This window comes from Asterias amurensis, chromosome 1 (assembly GCF_032118995.1).
Source record: "Asterias amurensis chromosome 1, ASM3211899v1".
Classification (NCBI taxonomy): Eukaryota; Metazoa; Echinodermata; class Asteroidea; order Forcipulatida; family Asteriidae; genus Asterias; species Asterias amurensis.
In genome coordinates, this window is record NC_092648.1 from 10,021,300 (window position 1) to 10,036,238 (window position 14,939).

Sequence of the window (14,939 nt, forward strand, 5' to 3'; positions counted from 1 at the left end):
GTTAAGAAGATTGAGACAGCCGTAATTATTCAACTGATTTTGTGTTTGTTGTATAAGAATATTACAAAGAGGTAATTCCTATTGCATTTTCGTTTGTCAAAATCATTGAAATGTCGTTATTCAGTTAAAATCATCCTTGCCGTATGCCGTTGGTTGAGAAGGACGCTTGAACGCAATGCCATCTGTGTATTTTTCTGTGGCGTAACCACAGACATATAATACCTAGTTCTTTATACTTCGCTCGTTAGGAAATGCGACAGCAGATGTTTCTGCCAATTAGTGCTGGTCGTTATACGCCCGTGGTAACACACATGGAAGCCTTTGAAGACGACTAGTTGTAACTCCTTCCGTTCCTTGCTCTATGGTTGAACATATGTTTGCCAAACTTCTCTGTCTAATTGGGTAATTTCTTGAGGTATAGTGTACTCACATGGTTGGGAATCTCTGAGCTATTGTCCGGGAATCGGATGCAGTTCCTACACATCTTCATTACAATGTCCTCTCGGAATACCACAATCTCTTGAGTACAATACTGTATCCTAGGAAAATTAGAATTTAGAAATGAACTTAATGAGATTCTTAAAGGCAGTGGACACTATTGGTAATTACTCAAAATAATTATTAGCAAAAAACCTTTCTTGGTGACGAGTAATGGGGAGAGATTGATGGTATAAAACATTGTGAGAAACGGCTCCCTCTGAAGTGCCATAGTTTTCGAGAAAGAAGTAATTTTCTACAATTTGATTTCGAGACCTCAGATTTAGAACTTGAGGTCTCGAAATCAACCATCTAAACGCACACAACTTCGTGTTACAAGGGTGTTTTTTTCTTTCATTATTATCTTGCAAGTGCGATGACCGATTGAGCTCAAATTTTCACAGGTTTGTTATTTTATGCATATGTTGAGATACACCAACTGTGAAGGCTAGTCTTTGACAATTACCAATAGTGTCCACTGCCTTTAAAGTGAAAAAAAAAGAAAAAAGGCAGAAGAAAACGCTGTGGATCTCCTATAAAATAGCTCTTACAGTACGTGCAAGTATGAAATTGTCAAAACGTTGTACATCTCTGAAATTAATCCAGAAAAACACACAATACAAGCACTTAGATAAAGCGTTTTTCCACAGAGAATTTTTGTGACGTAACGAAATGAACAAAGTTTCCTAATCATCTATAAATATCAATTTGCCCTTTAAAAATAGCACAGGATTGCATAATTAATAAAAAAGAATTAGTTTTGACATTTTGTGGGTTCTATATTTTTCTCCCTTTGGCGATTGCTTTACTTCTATTAAAATAGTTTACAGGCCTAAGGAGATTTTGAGAAATCATTTGCCTGGTTTTTCAACTTATTTTACTCCTATAAACCTTACATACATTTGTGTATAGTTGACCAGAAATCATTTCAGAGTTGATAGGAATTTCTAATGACAGAAACTAATAATTCTGGCATGTAAAAAGACAAGTATTTACAAAGGTTCTACAAATCATATGTAACACAAATTTTCTTAAAAAACCAAAACCACACCTGGTGCTTTTCTAACAGACCTCTGGTAATAGCTGGAGCCAGTTTTGTGCAAATACAAATACATCAAACCTAGGAATGGGTGTCGAGTGTGGGTTCGAGATTCGTGTCCTTAATCAAGACACTTAACCATTATTGCAGCGTCCTTCAGATGGGGCATAAAGCCGTTGGTCCTGTGTGTCGTGTAACGCACGTAAAAGAACCCGGTGCACTTATAGAGAAAAAAAAGGGATTCGCCCGGTGTTCCTTGTTTGATTGGCAGTATATTGCGCCACAGCACCTTGAACCATTAAATGGTGCTATAAATGAGTAGGTCTTATAATTCAAACAAAGTCCCATATACCTTGCAGGCAATACTGTATGTTACAGCGCCAGGAGTGTCACTGAGTAACGGATGTTATGCTATATAAGAAGCCACTAGTATTTTTTATTATTGGACAGTGTCCTAAATGTACCTGCATGGGTTTGTTGTGAATATCGCTGATGGAACCCGTCGTCGTATCTCCTCAGTAATAACAGCTGGTATGGGAGGCCTGGTGTTGCAAATTTTGAAAAAAATCATGGTCAAAAACTGCTCAAAATAAAATCAAAGTAGAAGATATTTTAGATTTTAGCAAGGTTTGGAACTGTCTACCTGAACAGCAAGCTTAAAATCTTTTTAACTAGCAGGACTCCACACTAATGACATAACTTTTGCTCAAAATACCTGACTGTCAGACACCACTTATGCGATCACCGTGTTATCAACCCGCAAAACTGCACTGTATATTTATAGTCAGTACACATGTGTAAACATAAAACTTGCAAACAGCATACAAAATTTTCTGAGATTCAGCTAGTCATCTTCCATTTTTAGCATTAGTGTGAATTGCTAAGAACATTAACTTAAAGAAAACTTAATCACTGTACTAGCCAAGAACCCCATGGAGAGAAGACAAGGAAGGCAAATTTAGTTTTAGATGCGGAAGGAAAACCCCAGAGTTATTCCAGGGAAACACCCACACAGTCAAGAAGGGACAGAAAACCTAATCCACATAGTGCCCTGGGATCCTAGAGCTTGAAGGCGAGGAAAGATCCACTACGCCAAAGTTTCAAGGGGTATAATTGCATCTTACCTAGGCAGAATGGCTCCTGGTCCTGGGTCTTGAGGGCCAGGTACAAAGAGGAATTTGCTGCCCTCTAGCAGGCTGGGATACTCAGATAACATGTCAGCAAGAGCCTGGAAAGAGTCTAGTGAATAGACAAGGACATACAGGTTGTCACCTCAATCACTAAAAACAGCCATTTTATAAACACACTTGTTTCATACAGCACCAATGTAGTGACTCAACAACTTTGCATACAACTTTGTAGTTGTTCTCCTCCTGTTTTCTTTTAGTTTGTTTATCTTATTTTGTGTTTTAATTATTTTTTTCTAAATTGTAAATTCAAAATGCAATTCGGTCCTTGGACCACAAATTTGTTTTACATAAACCATAAACCAACAGTGGCCAAGCAAATTGTAGTGTAGTCAGTTTAAGTCGTGTCTACCATTTGTGCACTCGCTATTCAGTTGTTAAACGCACGTGTTATTAAAGAAGTTCAGTTATGTTTAGAATTACAAATGGAGTTATTTCCAGATTAGAGCATTGAAGTTTGGTCAATAAATGTTTAGAAACGTACTTCTGCATACGTCCGTGTCATTTAGGGATAGGACATAACACAAACTAACTTTGCACAGTATGTTATTATAGCACTTTTATATTAAAATGAGCGAGAGGAAATCAGCTGATAAGTTGCATGGCTGTTTTTGTTGGATAAAGCCCATCTCACCTGAGAGCAATTTAGCAGGGATCCATTGCTAAATTGTAGCGTGGTTGTAAAACTTTACAAAATGTGAAAGGACAAAACAAATTTCTACTGTCCTAGTTCTTTTGCAAAATATTGTCAAACACTAATACATTTTACAACCATGCTCAAATTAAGCAAGGGAACCCAATGGGAGACTTTCCAACGCTAGGTGGCAGCAGACTTACTGGGTAAATTTCCATTGTTTACGTAGTTCTGAACATGCGCATAATTCTAAAAACAATGGCTTTACCCGGTAAGTCTGCTGCCACCTAGCATCCCAGAAAGTCTCCGATTACATTGCTGTTGTGTGAATAGCGCTCAAGCTCCTTACCTTTGAGTGTTTTGACATGACTGCTTCCATAGGGCTTAGATGTAAAATTCCCACAGAAAACAAAACAGGTCGGAGGCATCTCTGCATAGCCGCTAAAGAGAACGTTTAACTTGTCTCGGACTTTGAGTTGGTCGAGCCAAATGTCAGACAGAAAGACAAACATGGCCTCTTCATTGTCTTTCTCGATTGCTTGGAGCTTGGTGGATGCCTTGGCACAGGTTGGAGACGGCCCACCAAAGAAGTTCATGCTACCAAAGTAGCTTCTGAAAGTTGTAAAGAGACAGCAGTAAATTGCAGTCAGCAAGAGCAAAAGAAAAGGTTGCACATATTTAACAACCTACATGTAGATTGTTTTTTATGTGGAGGTATATACCATGGCATTTCTGGATCTTAGGAAGCACCCTTGTTTACAGCTTTTCTCTACCAAAATGTAAATCGGATTGCACTGTATTCCCGTGCAACTTATCTTCTGGAGATTGTGGCCGAGTGGTCTAGTTCATCAGACCTAAGCTCTGGTGTTGTCAGCATCAGAGTGTGGGTTCGATTCCCGGTCATGACACTTGTGCCCTTGAGCAAGGCACTTAACCATGACTGCTTCCTAAAAAGTTAGGAAGGTAGTGCATTCTGCTCTACCAGCCAGGCTCCTAGTGGATGATAACCATGCCTACACCCTTTCGGACTGGGTAGGGGATAACCCTGTTTCAGCCCCAGGACTATAACGTGCCCCTGGTGACATTTGATTTAGATTTACAGCCCAAATCATTTAAGTGTAGGCCTCACATTGAAGTGGCCGTCCTTGTCCTTGTGATGTTAGGCGATATCTTATAAACAAATTAAACAAATGTGGCACACCAGTTTATGTGGACCTTGGCAGCCCATTTAATACTGTAGCTACAGTATTACAATGCACAATGATGTTTGGCCCTGGTCTATAATAGCTTGGTGTTGGAATGGTTACGCAAATGAGAGTGGTAACACTCTTGTATAGACATCTGAGCAATGAGTTACTGTATGAGTCTGGTACCTTGTGGATTCAGCCAGTTCAGGTGGAGGGAAACCGAATGCGTTGATGTGAAATACTTTATCCTCATACCAGCCCTCCGCTAACACAAAACAGTTCTCTGTAAACAGACCTGTGTGGAACTGGTGCAATGTGGGTCAAGGAATAACATAATGAAGAATAAGTAGGATTTGAAACTTTGCATGGTGGAAAAACGATATGGAAAGGTTTGCGGTAACACCATGTAATGACTATCTCTAATGAGTTGGGGTGGTTCTGAAAAGAACCGTTGGTTTAACTCGGCGTTTCGATCAGTATGCTCTGAGAGACGATCGGAGCATACTGATCAAAACGTTGAGTTAAACCAACGGTTCTTTTCAGAACCACCCCAACTCATTAGAGATAGTCATGGTGTTACCGCAAAACTTTCCAGAATGAAGAATCTTGTTGTGGATGTTGATTTTGTGAGGCAAAAAAAAAAAGGGATTTTGCTTTTGAAGAATCCTAAGAACTCCTTTTACTCTATTATCCCTGTAGGTGCCACCACTGGAGGGATACAGACCAGGGCCTATTTTCATGGCTCTGCTTACCAATGAATTCTGCACTTAGGATCATCATTCTTTGCTTACATGACAATCGCCAAATTTCTATGCTAGCTGTGTATAAAGCAGAGAATGCCCCGTAATGTGAAGTACATACACCCACAAGCAAAAATTCCCTGCTAACCTGTAAAATACGCTTGGCGTATAGCACCGATTCTTTGCTTACGGTATAAGCAGAGCCATGAAATTGGGCCCAGGCATTCCAGTTTGCCAGAAAGACACTGAATATGTCGGTTTGCACTGTGCTTTGTTTTACAAGTCTTTTAGAATCTCTTTTCAAATTTATGTTCCAACATTTTATGAAATGCTCTCTCCGAATCATTAAACAACCAGTTGGGAGACATTACACTAAGACCACTGCCATGGCCTCTTTTCCCCCTGGTCCAGCAATTGGTGCCCCTTCAAAAATTTCCAATAGACTTTTAAGACTTTCCATTGGAAGTGCCCTTTGCAAAAGTAAAATGGCCTTGCCCTCTTCAAAGATAAAATTCCAGGCCTGAACCAATACTGATGTATAAAGGATATTGCCTCGCTGAGGTCAAGCTGCACTGCTCCTGTCGGATCTTCCAAGAAGAACTTGCCCTGTCAAACATAAGAAGACCAAGTGTATGTGATTTGAGGCATTGCATGGTTAGGTATCAATATATATTTAGTTTGCAGTAACACCATGTGTGTATCTACTTGCTAGATAGAATATGTTCTTTTGAGACCATGTCATGCTTTATATTCTATTACCACGGAGTAGATTTTCGGAATTAGGGAGACTTCTCAGTTCGAAAAGAACTGTCCTGATTATTAACTACTACTTGGGCGGAAGGTAGGAAAACGGCCGCAACTACTACTTTAGCTTTAGTGGATCGAGGGGACTTCTCTTTATAAACTTTACTACCACGGAGCGAGGTTCTGAATTGGTCCCAACGTTTCGACTTGCTTGCTCTTATCATCTGACAACAAGCACAATATACTAAAAAGTGGTAGACAAGTAGTACAATTTATTGTGTTTCTTGTCCTCAGGGCCCAATTTCATAGAGCTGATTAAACACAAAAAGTAGCCAAGCAACAACATCGTGCTTACTAGTTACCAGCCTAACTGCTATGTCGCATGTACAGTTTGTGACTGGATAATTCTGCTCACTTCTGCCAAGCAGAAAGTTCTTGAGCGATATTTTTTGCTTAAGCAGCTCCATGAAATTGGGCCTTGCATTTAATGTGACCCAACTCGTACATAAAGACAAACCTGTGACAGCTCAAGCCTGAAGCCTGCTCTATTGGTCATCAAAACCACAAAAAAAAAAGAACCCCATAAACTTTTTCAATGATTTCTCAATTCTTAACAACTAGAGCATTCCAGGTAAACAAATTTCAGGGGAATTTATATTGTCAAACAGAAGGCCTCACAGGGAAAGATGAAAGGCCTCATTACAGTTCAGTTGTATCCATCTATGATCTTAACAAAATCATGGCTTGTATGTGAAAGGAACAGGTCTTTGATAAAGGCATTATACACAAATCCATCCAAAGGGTTAATCCGTTCATTGTTTGAAGTCCCTTTTGAATAGGGGTGCCAAACCAAAACAAAAGGGTTTCTGTGAAACACTGTACAGGCAATCTAGCCAATTGAATCAGCTACCTCTTCACATCAAAACACCCACTTCTATTCACTCTTTCAAAACATCTCTCAAAACACACCTCATGTCGATAGATCCTTTCTTTTGTATTTATTCTGTCCTTTGTGATTTTTGTTTGAGTTTCTTTGTAATAGCGCCCTGAGCACTTTTTGGTGGATATGTGCGCTCTATAAAACTTCGTTATTATAATTATTATTATTATTATTATTATTATTATTATTATTATAATACATGTGTGACCTGTTGACATGACCACACATAAACTTCAGGCCTCAAATTTCCGGCGGCCACGACGGCCATGGCCGCCGGTGCCCTTCTAACTGGCCGTGGTGCCCCGAGAAAATTGGACGTTTTCGCGGCCAAAAAGGCCGTGCCCGTTTTCTCCGATGGCCGCCGTGCCCTTTTTGAGATCAAAATTTACGTTTTGATACCGTCCGTCTGTGTGCACATAAAATCAAACACTTACATGTACATCCTATATTAATACACGCACACAGAGCGCGGTCGGTTGTGAAGTCCATTGAAACGGACGGCAGCATGCAGTGCATGTGGGTGCACGATGCAGAACGAACGACAGACGTGCATCCATACACATTGTGTACTCGAAGTTTATACACGGGCCGGATGTACTTGCAACGACCATTTGAGAACAATCGCACTGGTACTCATTTTGCAACACGCGTACCCACGCATGGTTGTCCATGATGGGTACCAGCTAATCACAATTTTGGTTCCATTCTAGGTTGGGCGTTCGCCTATTCCACTGGTATTGTGCTTGTTCACTGGTACTGGTACATGTTTGTGCACGTGGGCCATGTTACGTAAATCACGCATCATGTACATGTACATGAAAGGTACATGTACATGTATGTCCGTTGAATAAATCTCCGCTCTACACACAGTCAAGTGACAGCTCATTATTTACATCCGGCCGTCGCAACAAAATCTCCGCTGCACACAGTTAAGTGACAGTTCATTGTTTACGTCTGGCCATCGCAACAAAAAATTCATGCGTACTTTTACTTCCCATTAATCAATAAAATTAAATACATTTAAAAAAACTTGATGTTTTTGGTTAAAGGAAAGCAAAAGTAATGAAATGGTTAATTAAAATAGCCTTCATGGACCTCTTAACAGAAATTGTTTAACGATCTTTATTTTTTATGGCCTTGATGCCCTTTTTTAAATTTTAAGTTGGCCTTGGTGCCCTACCTCATGGCCTTGGTGCCCTTTCAAAATTTGACAAATTCAAGGCCAAAGTAGCCTTGCCCTAAAAATCGGGAAATTTGAGGCCTGAAACTTGGATGCTAGTTTATAAGACAGCAACTGTGTGTTATTAGATCCTCTGAAGTGAACTGGTTAAGTAACAATATCCAACACCAAGACAATGAAACAATTTCTGTCAACAAATTTCTTTCTCATAATATGATCGAGTTAAGAATAAGATATATTTTACCTCTTTGAGTTGAGTGAGCATGCCCAGTACGATGATTTCACCAAGCTTGGCCGTGCTTCCAAGGAGAAACTCCACTGATTTCAGCTGTCATTAAACAACCAAATATAATAATAATATAAAATAATATAAATATAATATAATTTATAATATTATAAACCTCTCACTAAAATTTAAAAAACATTACTTAAAGGGAAGGTACACGTTTGGTAATTGTCTTCTCACTTGGTGTATCCAAACATAAGCATAAAATAACAAGCCTGTGAAAATTTGAGCTAAACGATGAGAGAAAAACACCCTGGTTGGACGAATTTATGTGCTTTCAGATAGAAATAAAAGACTTCTGGCTAGAAGTCTTTTATTATTTTAGTGAGAAATTACGTCTTTCTCGAAATCTATGATACTTCAGAGGGAGCCGTTTCTCACAATGTTTAATAATATCAACAGCTCTCCAATGCTCGTTACCAAGTCAGTTTTTAAGTTAACATTTGTTTTGAGTAATTACCAAACGTGTACCTTCCCTTTAATGACAACGAAAGCTGTTACATATACAATTATATGGTTGGGTGTGATCCCTGGCTACACATCAGTTAACCATTGTATGGCATCCCAACGCACAATGAAATTGACAAAATAGGGAGACGGTCAACATTAGGGCTAGAATTTCGTTCTTGAATGGGCACATCAATTTTCCTATGGTATGGAAAATGTATATGTATTGGTACTTTGCAAAGGGCACCACAGCAATTTTTTTTGCCAGTGTAATAGGAAACACACATACTATTTTGTTTGGCCTTGCAGTAATTTTTGCTTGGGACACTTTTTTTTCTTCCCCAAGAATGAACTAACACTCTCCAGTAAAAAAGATGACCTGAAATTTCCTTATGGACGGGTCTGTTGCAGCCCCAGGTACTGGAGGAGTGAAGAGACTGTGCCGAGATGTTCTCTGAAGTAGAAGGCTGTAACGATCTCGGAATAAGTCTGCTTTAGCCTGGGCATCAGCATGTATACAGGGCACCGATTCATTCCTTTAAAAGTACACAAACATTTGGAACAAAAATGGTCAGTGAAACATTATGACAATTACCTATTAGGTGTCAACTATTTAAGCTGTCAACTGATGACAATTACCCAGTCAGTTTCCCTTGTGGTCTATTTGATAACCCAACCTTTTGGATTACTCCATTTTTGTTTTCAATGGTGACCTGAGACTATTTTTCAACCCTGAAACAGCTTCAGTTCGCGCTATTTTGAACACTGTTTGTTGTACCCACTAGCACTTGGGAAAAACCAAGTTACACAGTGTTTGCTTGTAATCCTGGGCAGTTTCAGGTGGTTCCAGTGAGTAAATGAAAAAGAGCAGTTTTGGGGCGATACATTGACTAAAAGGTTAAATCCAAGTCAGAGCAAATTACATTGTCAGGTTTTATCTGGACACCGATATTCGCCCCCACCCAAAAACAAAATATATATATATAATAATAATAATAATAATAAAAATAAAATTAAAATAAATAAAAGAAAAATATATACAAAAAAACATAAAAATAAACAATAAATAAAACCCCCAAACAAACCCAAGTAAATAAAAGTTCTTACGGTGTTCCGACTATTCCACAACTGTGCAGGTGTTCCGGAAATTAATACTGTGGGTGGTACAAGGCTTTTATTCAACAGAAAAGCCCGACCCAAAGTTGTTAAAAATCTCTGTACTTACTTGATGAATTTTTTCCTGTCTTGATTGTAGGTAAACCTTGGAATGGAGAAAGCGTCAATGACGGCAAACGCCCTCTCGTTCTCTTCCTTTTCACCCTCGTTACATTCATCCACTGCTGCTTTCAGAATCTCCATGGATACAAGTGATGATGTCACTGCGGGGAGTTTTATTTAGATTGTCATTTTTTAATCACAGAAAGAATGTTCGCAAAAATGGACATATGGATGCGTCACTATCTCTTGGAAACCTTACATGTATGTATTTGACATGTCTAATACCTTTTTGTAATTTACAAGTTAAATCAGTTTTAAGTGAGCAACAATGACACCCTACATTATTTCAAACTCCATGTGAAAGCCTTGATCAAATCAAGGATATGTATCCCTTTTTGATGCTATTTATCAGGAAGTTAGTTGCCAGTATAAAATACAATACACTTTGGCATTTAAAGTCACCTGGAAGTGGTATTTTTTCAAAATAAAGCTTTTGTCACTAAGATGTGTTTTGATGAGTGGAATGTGAATAAACAGTTAACTAAGGTTTTGAAAAATCAGTTCTTATGTTATTTACAAATTTCAGAGTAGACCCCGACCCGAGAGGGCGCTGTTCGTGACGTCAATCGAGGCAGACTTTGCCTGTAATGCGCAGAGTAAACACAATTGCAAAGTACATGTACGGACCAAGTCGTGAGTTTGTACGTTTCAAAAAATTTTTTTTTTGTTTTTTTCAGGCAATGCCAACCAGGTGTATTGCTGCTGAATGCAGAAAAACACTTTTAGAAATGTACCAACTCACGACTTGGACATACATGTACTTTGCACGTGTGTTTACTATACGCATTGCAGGCAAAGTCTGCCTCGATTGACGTCACAAAAGGGGTAGGCGGAGTCAGTCCCCCAAACAACTTTATATATTTTTTAAACATATAAATCGTGACAAACAATTACTTAAAATTGTTTTATTGTTCGTAAGCATATACTCTTATGTTTGAAAGAAAAAAAATTCTATTTCCAGGTGACTTTAAATCTACAATTTTTTTTTTTTTTACAAAGGTCATCCCTTTTGGCCCGTTTTAGCTTGATTATTCATACTGATATTTCCAACAAATGGCTCAGTATAGCTTGATCACATTGCATAATATTTGCTTCATTGTGTACTTTTACTGCAGGTTTTTCTAAAACAAGGCTCAAAGCCACGTTAGTCACTATTGGTAAGGGGGAAAAAAATAAAATGAAAATAAATTGGGGGGTGTGTGTTGCGGAGGGGGGGGGGGCTGAAAGTATGATTTATTTCTGAATTTCCAGTATGAATTGTAGGATTGAGGGAAACATGCACCAGGCAAGCAGTTCCAAAGACATGGAGTACCAGTACGTGGAATAAAGCTGTCGGAATGGCTAAGTGTATGGGTGAGAACAAGCAGAAAGCCTGGTTTCACGCTCAAACACGCTAAGGAGGAACCAGGTCCAACACACTGGTGGCGGATTTAACAAGAAAATATCTGTAGAAAAGACAGAGGCTGGTTACAGGCTGATGGCAGGAAAGAGGATGTAACGTTGATCCCAACCTTCACCAACAAAAACAATACGCACAATAAGGAATGCCATTCTGTTGCTCTCTCTGTGCTGTATTACTTACAGGGTTGTTTCTGGACTGTCTCAAGAATCCTTTCCAGACATTCCTCTCTCTCTTGAACATCATTAACTGACACCAAAGCCTCCACTAAATACTTCAAAGCATCGCTGCAAAGATATAACATTTGCTTACTATCATCGCAAATTAATGTTTTTCAAACTAAGAACTTTTTAGTAAACAAAATAAGCAGAAGATTATTGGCCTAAATATTTACAGTTTCTTACACGACTTGGGTTTGGCTTTGTTAAGCTGCGTGTTCTTATTTTCTACTCAGCCAAGTTACAAATGGTTCACCAACCACACATACATGGAATTAAAAATAACTCCTGCATTGTAAATGGCGACTTTGAAGAGATCGATGTTAGCCTAATAAAAGAGAGCCATTTAAATTTACAGCTCACCAAGGTGGGCTACCGCCCCCCCCCCCCCCCACTCTCTCTCTAGGCCTTTTCACACTATCGACCTTCGATCCCTGTCGAACCTTATCCGGATAGGGTCCGCGTTGGTTCGGTAAAATTTCAACACAGATTCAAACAGCTTCACTTTCACACTAGCTCTGGCTCTGCACGAAATCAGCTTTTTGGGTTACATAAAAGTGTAACTTTTAATCTGAATATTGTGCGACCGTTTCACACTGCAAGGTCTTACGACTTTGTTACACAGATTGAAGCAAGTAAGACGCGGCTCCTTTTTACGTACGCAGCGCCTTTTGTCAGTTTGTACGCGGTTTTCATTTAAGTGCTGGACAACTGTACATATGCGCAGATGGCGCCACGCACACTCAACCTGGACCTGGATCGCAAATTAACCTGGAGGTGTTCATACTAAATACGGCTTTCAATCAGTGTTGGAGATAGATAGAGATTTATTTATCAATCAACCCACCTCCAGCAGGGCAGGGTTGGTTTCGACACAGATAAAGCGCCATTTCCGGATCGACACGGTGTGTAAAAGTTATAGTGTGAAACCGTCAGTGCACATTATCCAGATCGTATCCGTGTCCAACATCCATGTGGAAATAAAGGCTGTTGATCTCCAACCCAAAACCCCCATGCCATGCCCCCCCCCCCCCTCTCTCTCTCTACAAACAAGTACAATAGAACTAGAAGAACTTAGCACTAGCAGTAGCATTATATTTATTATATTTATAGGCTATAGAGTATAGAATAGAACTTAGAGTTAGAAGTACAAAAATACAACAGCACTTACCTTCTTAACGAAAGACCATTCATCTTGAAAGCCGAGTTAACTTTGGATTTGATTTTGGCTGCCATTCTAATTCTTGTGATCGGAATGTACTCGGTGAAGAAAGTAGGAAAGTTTTAAGTTGGCATTGATTTGATTGACAACAAAAAACTACTTGCGCTGGCCGGGTCGCAATGTTTCTGTGCATAAGATTTCCCGCGGTTGCACAAAACAAGAGAAAAATAGCGCCACCAAGCGATAACATTGACATTTCAGATCCCCGTCTTCATAAACGTGTTGATATCCAATTTGAAGTTCGCAACCAGACTACTGCGTACAGCTAATACGCATTGAACGCAGTAAGGTAAGGAGGCCCCACAAGGACACACCATTAACTAGCAAACAATGCTTATAAATTTGTTGCTAGTAATTCTCGTTTTGTTAACAAAAAGACGGATTTCGAAGATTTTATGCGTTAAAAACGCTATATTCAAAAGTATGTTATGATCTCCTCGATCCGAATGATCCATAGGGCCTATAGCCACTGATCTCTATTATATTATAAAAGAGAAATGTGATCAGTGGGCCTACAGGCCTACCCCACCCACCCCTAGCTAAAAAAAAGAAGAAAAAAGAAAACATAATCAAGCAATCAATACACAGTCATGCCTTACTTAGGCATATGTTTAGATACACCAAGTGAGAAGACTGGTCTTTGACAATATTACCAATAGTGTCCACCTGCGGTAATATTGTAGCTTGTACTGTTTATTGAAATCTTGGCCGAATAAATAATAGGCACTCTAAGAAGTTTGATCGTTTTAAGGCATTTTTTTTTTGCGCGAGCATGCTTGGTCAAATGAATAAATAAACTTGCAGGGAATGGGGGCCCGAGCTGGTGAATGGTTTGATCTTGATAAACCGTCCGGTAAGACAATAATCGATATCAGTAATAATTGGGTTAGGGTTTGGGTTGTAAGAATCCTTTTACATGACGAAGTGCAAGGGGTTGCCCGAGGGTGTGAGTCTGATGGTGAGGCAATCACAGAGGAAGACAAGCCATGACAAAAACAAGTGAGTGAAAAACACACATTTTATTAACATGAAACTGATTTTATCATCCACATACCAAAACAATTTAAAAGTATAGCTTACAAGAACTAACAAAGTCAACAAAAACAAATGCAACACTGAGATAAATGAATACAAAATAATTTATAGCCTTAAAAGCTCAAGCTAATATTTTAAATGAAAGTTCATCAAGCAAAACAAAACTTATAGAAGCATTTTATCTCTAATAAATATTGGAATTATTCGGAACAAACATTTAATTAATTAAGTCATTTTTAAATAAGTTTTTATAAGTGTGTGCTTCGGGAGCACTTGGGTATACAAAAAGTGATTTACATCGTATTCCATCGAAAGGAATTTTTTCTCAAAATAGGTTTTCGGTCATTTTCGGCAAATGAGCAGCCAATATAACCACCACTCTATTCTATTTTTTCGCGCGAAATTGAATGAAGATTGTGTGTCATGAAAAAGAGTGACGATATGATAAACTGAACAGTGCTAAAGGAAGTTGAATGCCTCAAAACGAAATTGAATGACCAAATTCTGAATTTGAAACGCAGTAAAAACTGGAAATTTATTTGGCTGTTCATTTTCCGAAAATGACCGCAAGGAAACCTATACCTTTTGCAGCTGCAATGGCTATAAAGGCTAGCTATTAAGGCTAGAAGGAGCGCTTTGTCAAACCAAACCAATGAATTTGTTTTTTAAATAGGATAGAATCTCGCTTTTTAGATAAAGGTATTGGTGTTAGCGTGTTACACATTCTGTGAAGATAACAATCACTTTTGATTGGCCCTACTACTTAGAATGGACTCATTGGGACAAAATAAAAAAAATCTTTTAAAACAAACATGTTTTGATGACCCCCGCTGTTAAGTTTATTTTGACAAACTTAAAAGCACACGCTTTAAGGCAGACAACACTGTGTAACACATAGAGCTCAATGGTCTAGCTTATCCTTGCAG

General features: G+C 38.8%; 1 protein-coding gene across 1 annotated transcript in view; it reads right to left on the reverse strand.

Moving 5' to 3' along the window:
- Positions 1-13,194, reverse strand: part of LOC139945034 (DNA polymerase epsilon subunit 2-like) — a 19,746-nt gene extending 6,552 nt beyond the window's left edge. The window contains exons 1-11 of the mRNA XM_071942284.1: positions 12,928-13,194; positions 11,722-11,825; positions 10,087-10,240; positions 9,241-9,397; positions 8,373-8,456; positions 5,814-5,870; positions 4,711-4,832; positions 3,687-3,949; positions 2,641-2,755; positions 1,981-2,058; positions 431-539 (exon numbers count right to left, since the gene is read on the reverse strand). Of these exons, the coding sequence (XP_071798385.1) occupies positions 431-539; positions 1,981-2,058; positions 2,641-2,755; positions 3,687-3,949; positions 4,711-4,832; positions 5,814-5,870; positions 8,373-8,456; positions 9,241-9,397; positions 10,087-10,240; positions 11,722-11,825; positions 12,928-12,992 (1,308 nt within the window). The 5' untranslated portion in view covers positions 12,993-13,194. The remainder of the gene's footprint in view (positions 1-430; positions 540-1,980; positions 2,059-2,640; positions 2,756-3,686; positions 3,950-4,710; positions 4,833-5,813; positions 5,871-8,372; positions 8,457-9,240; positions 9,398-10,086; positions 10,241-11,721; positions 11,826-12,927) is intronic.
- Positions 13,195-14,939: the final 1,745 nt, after the last annotated feature.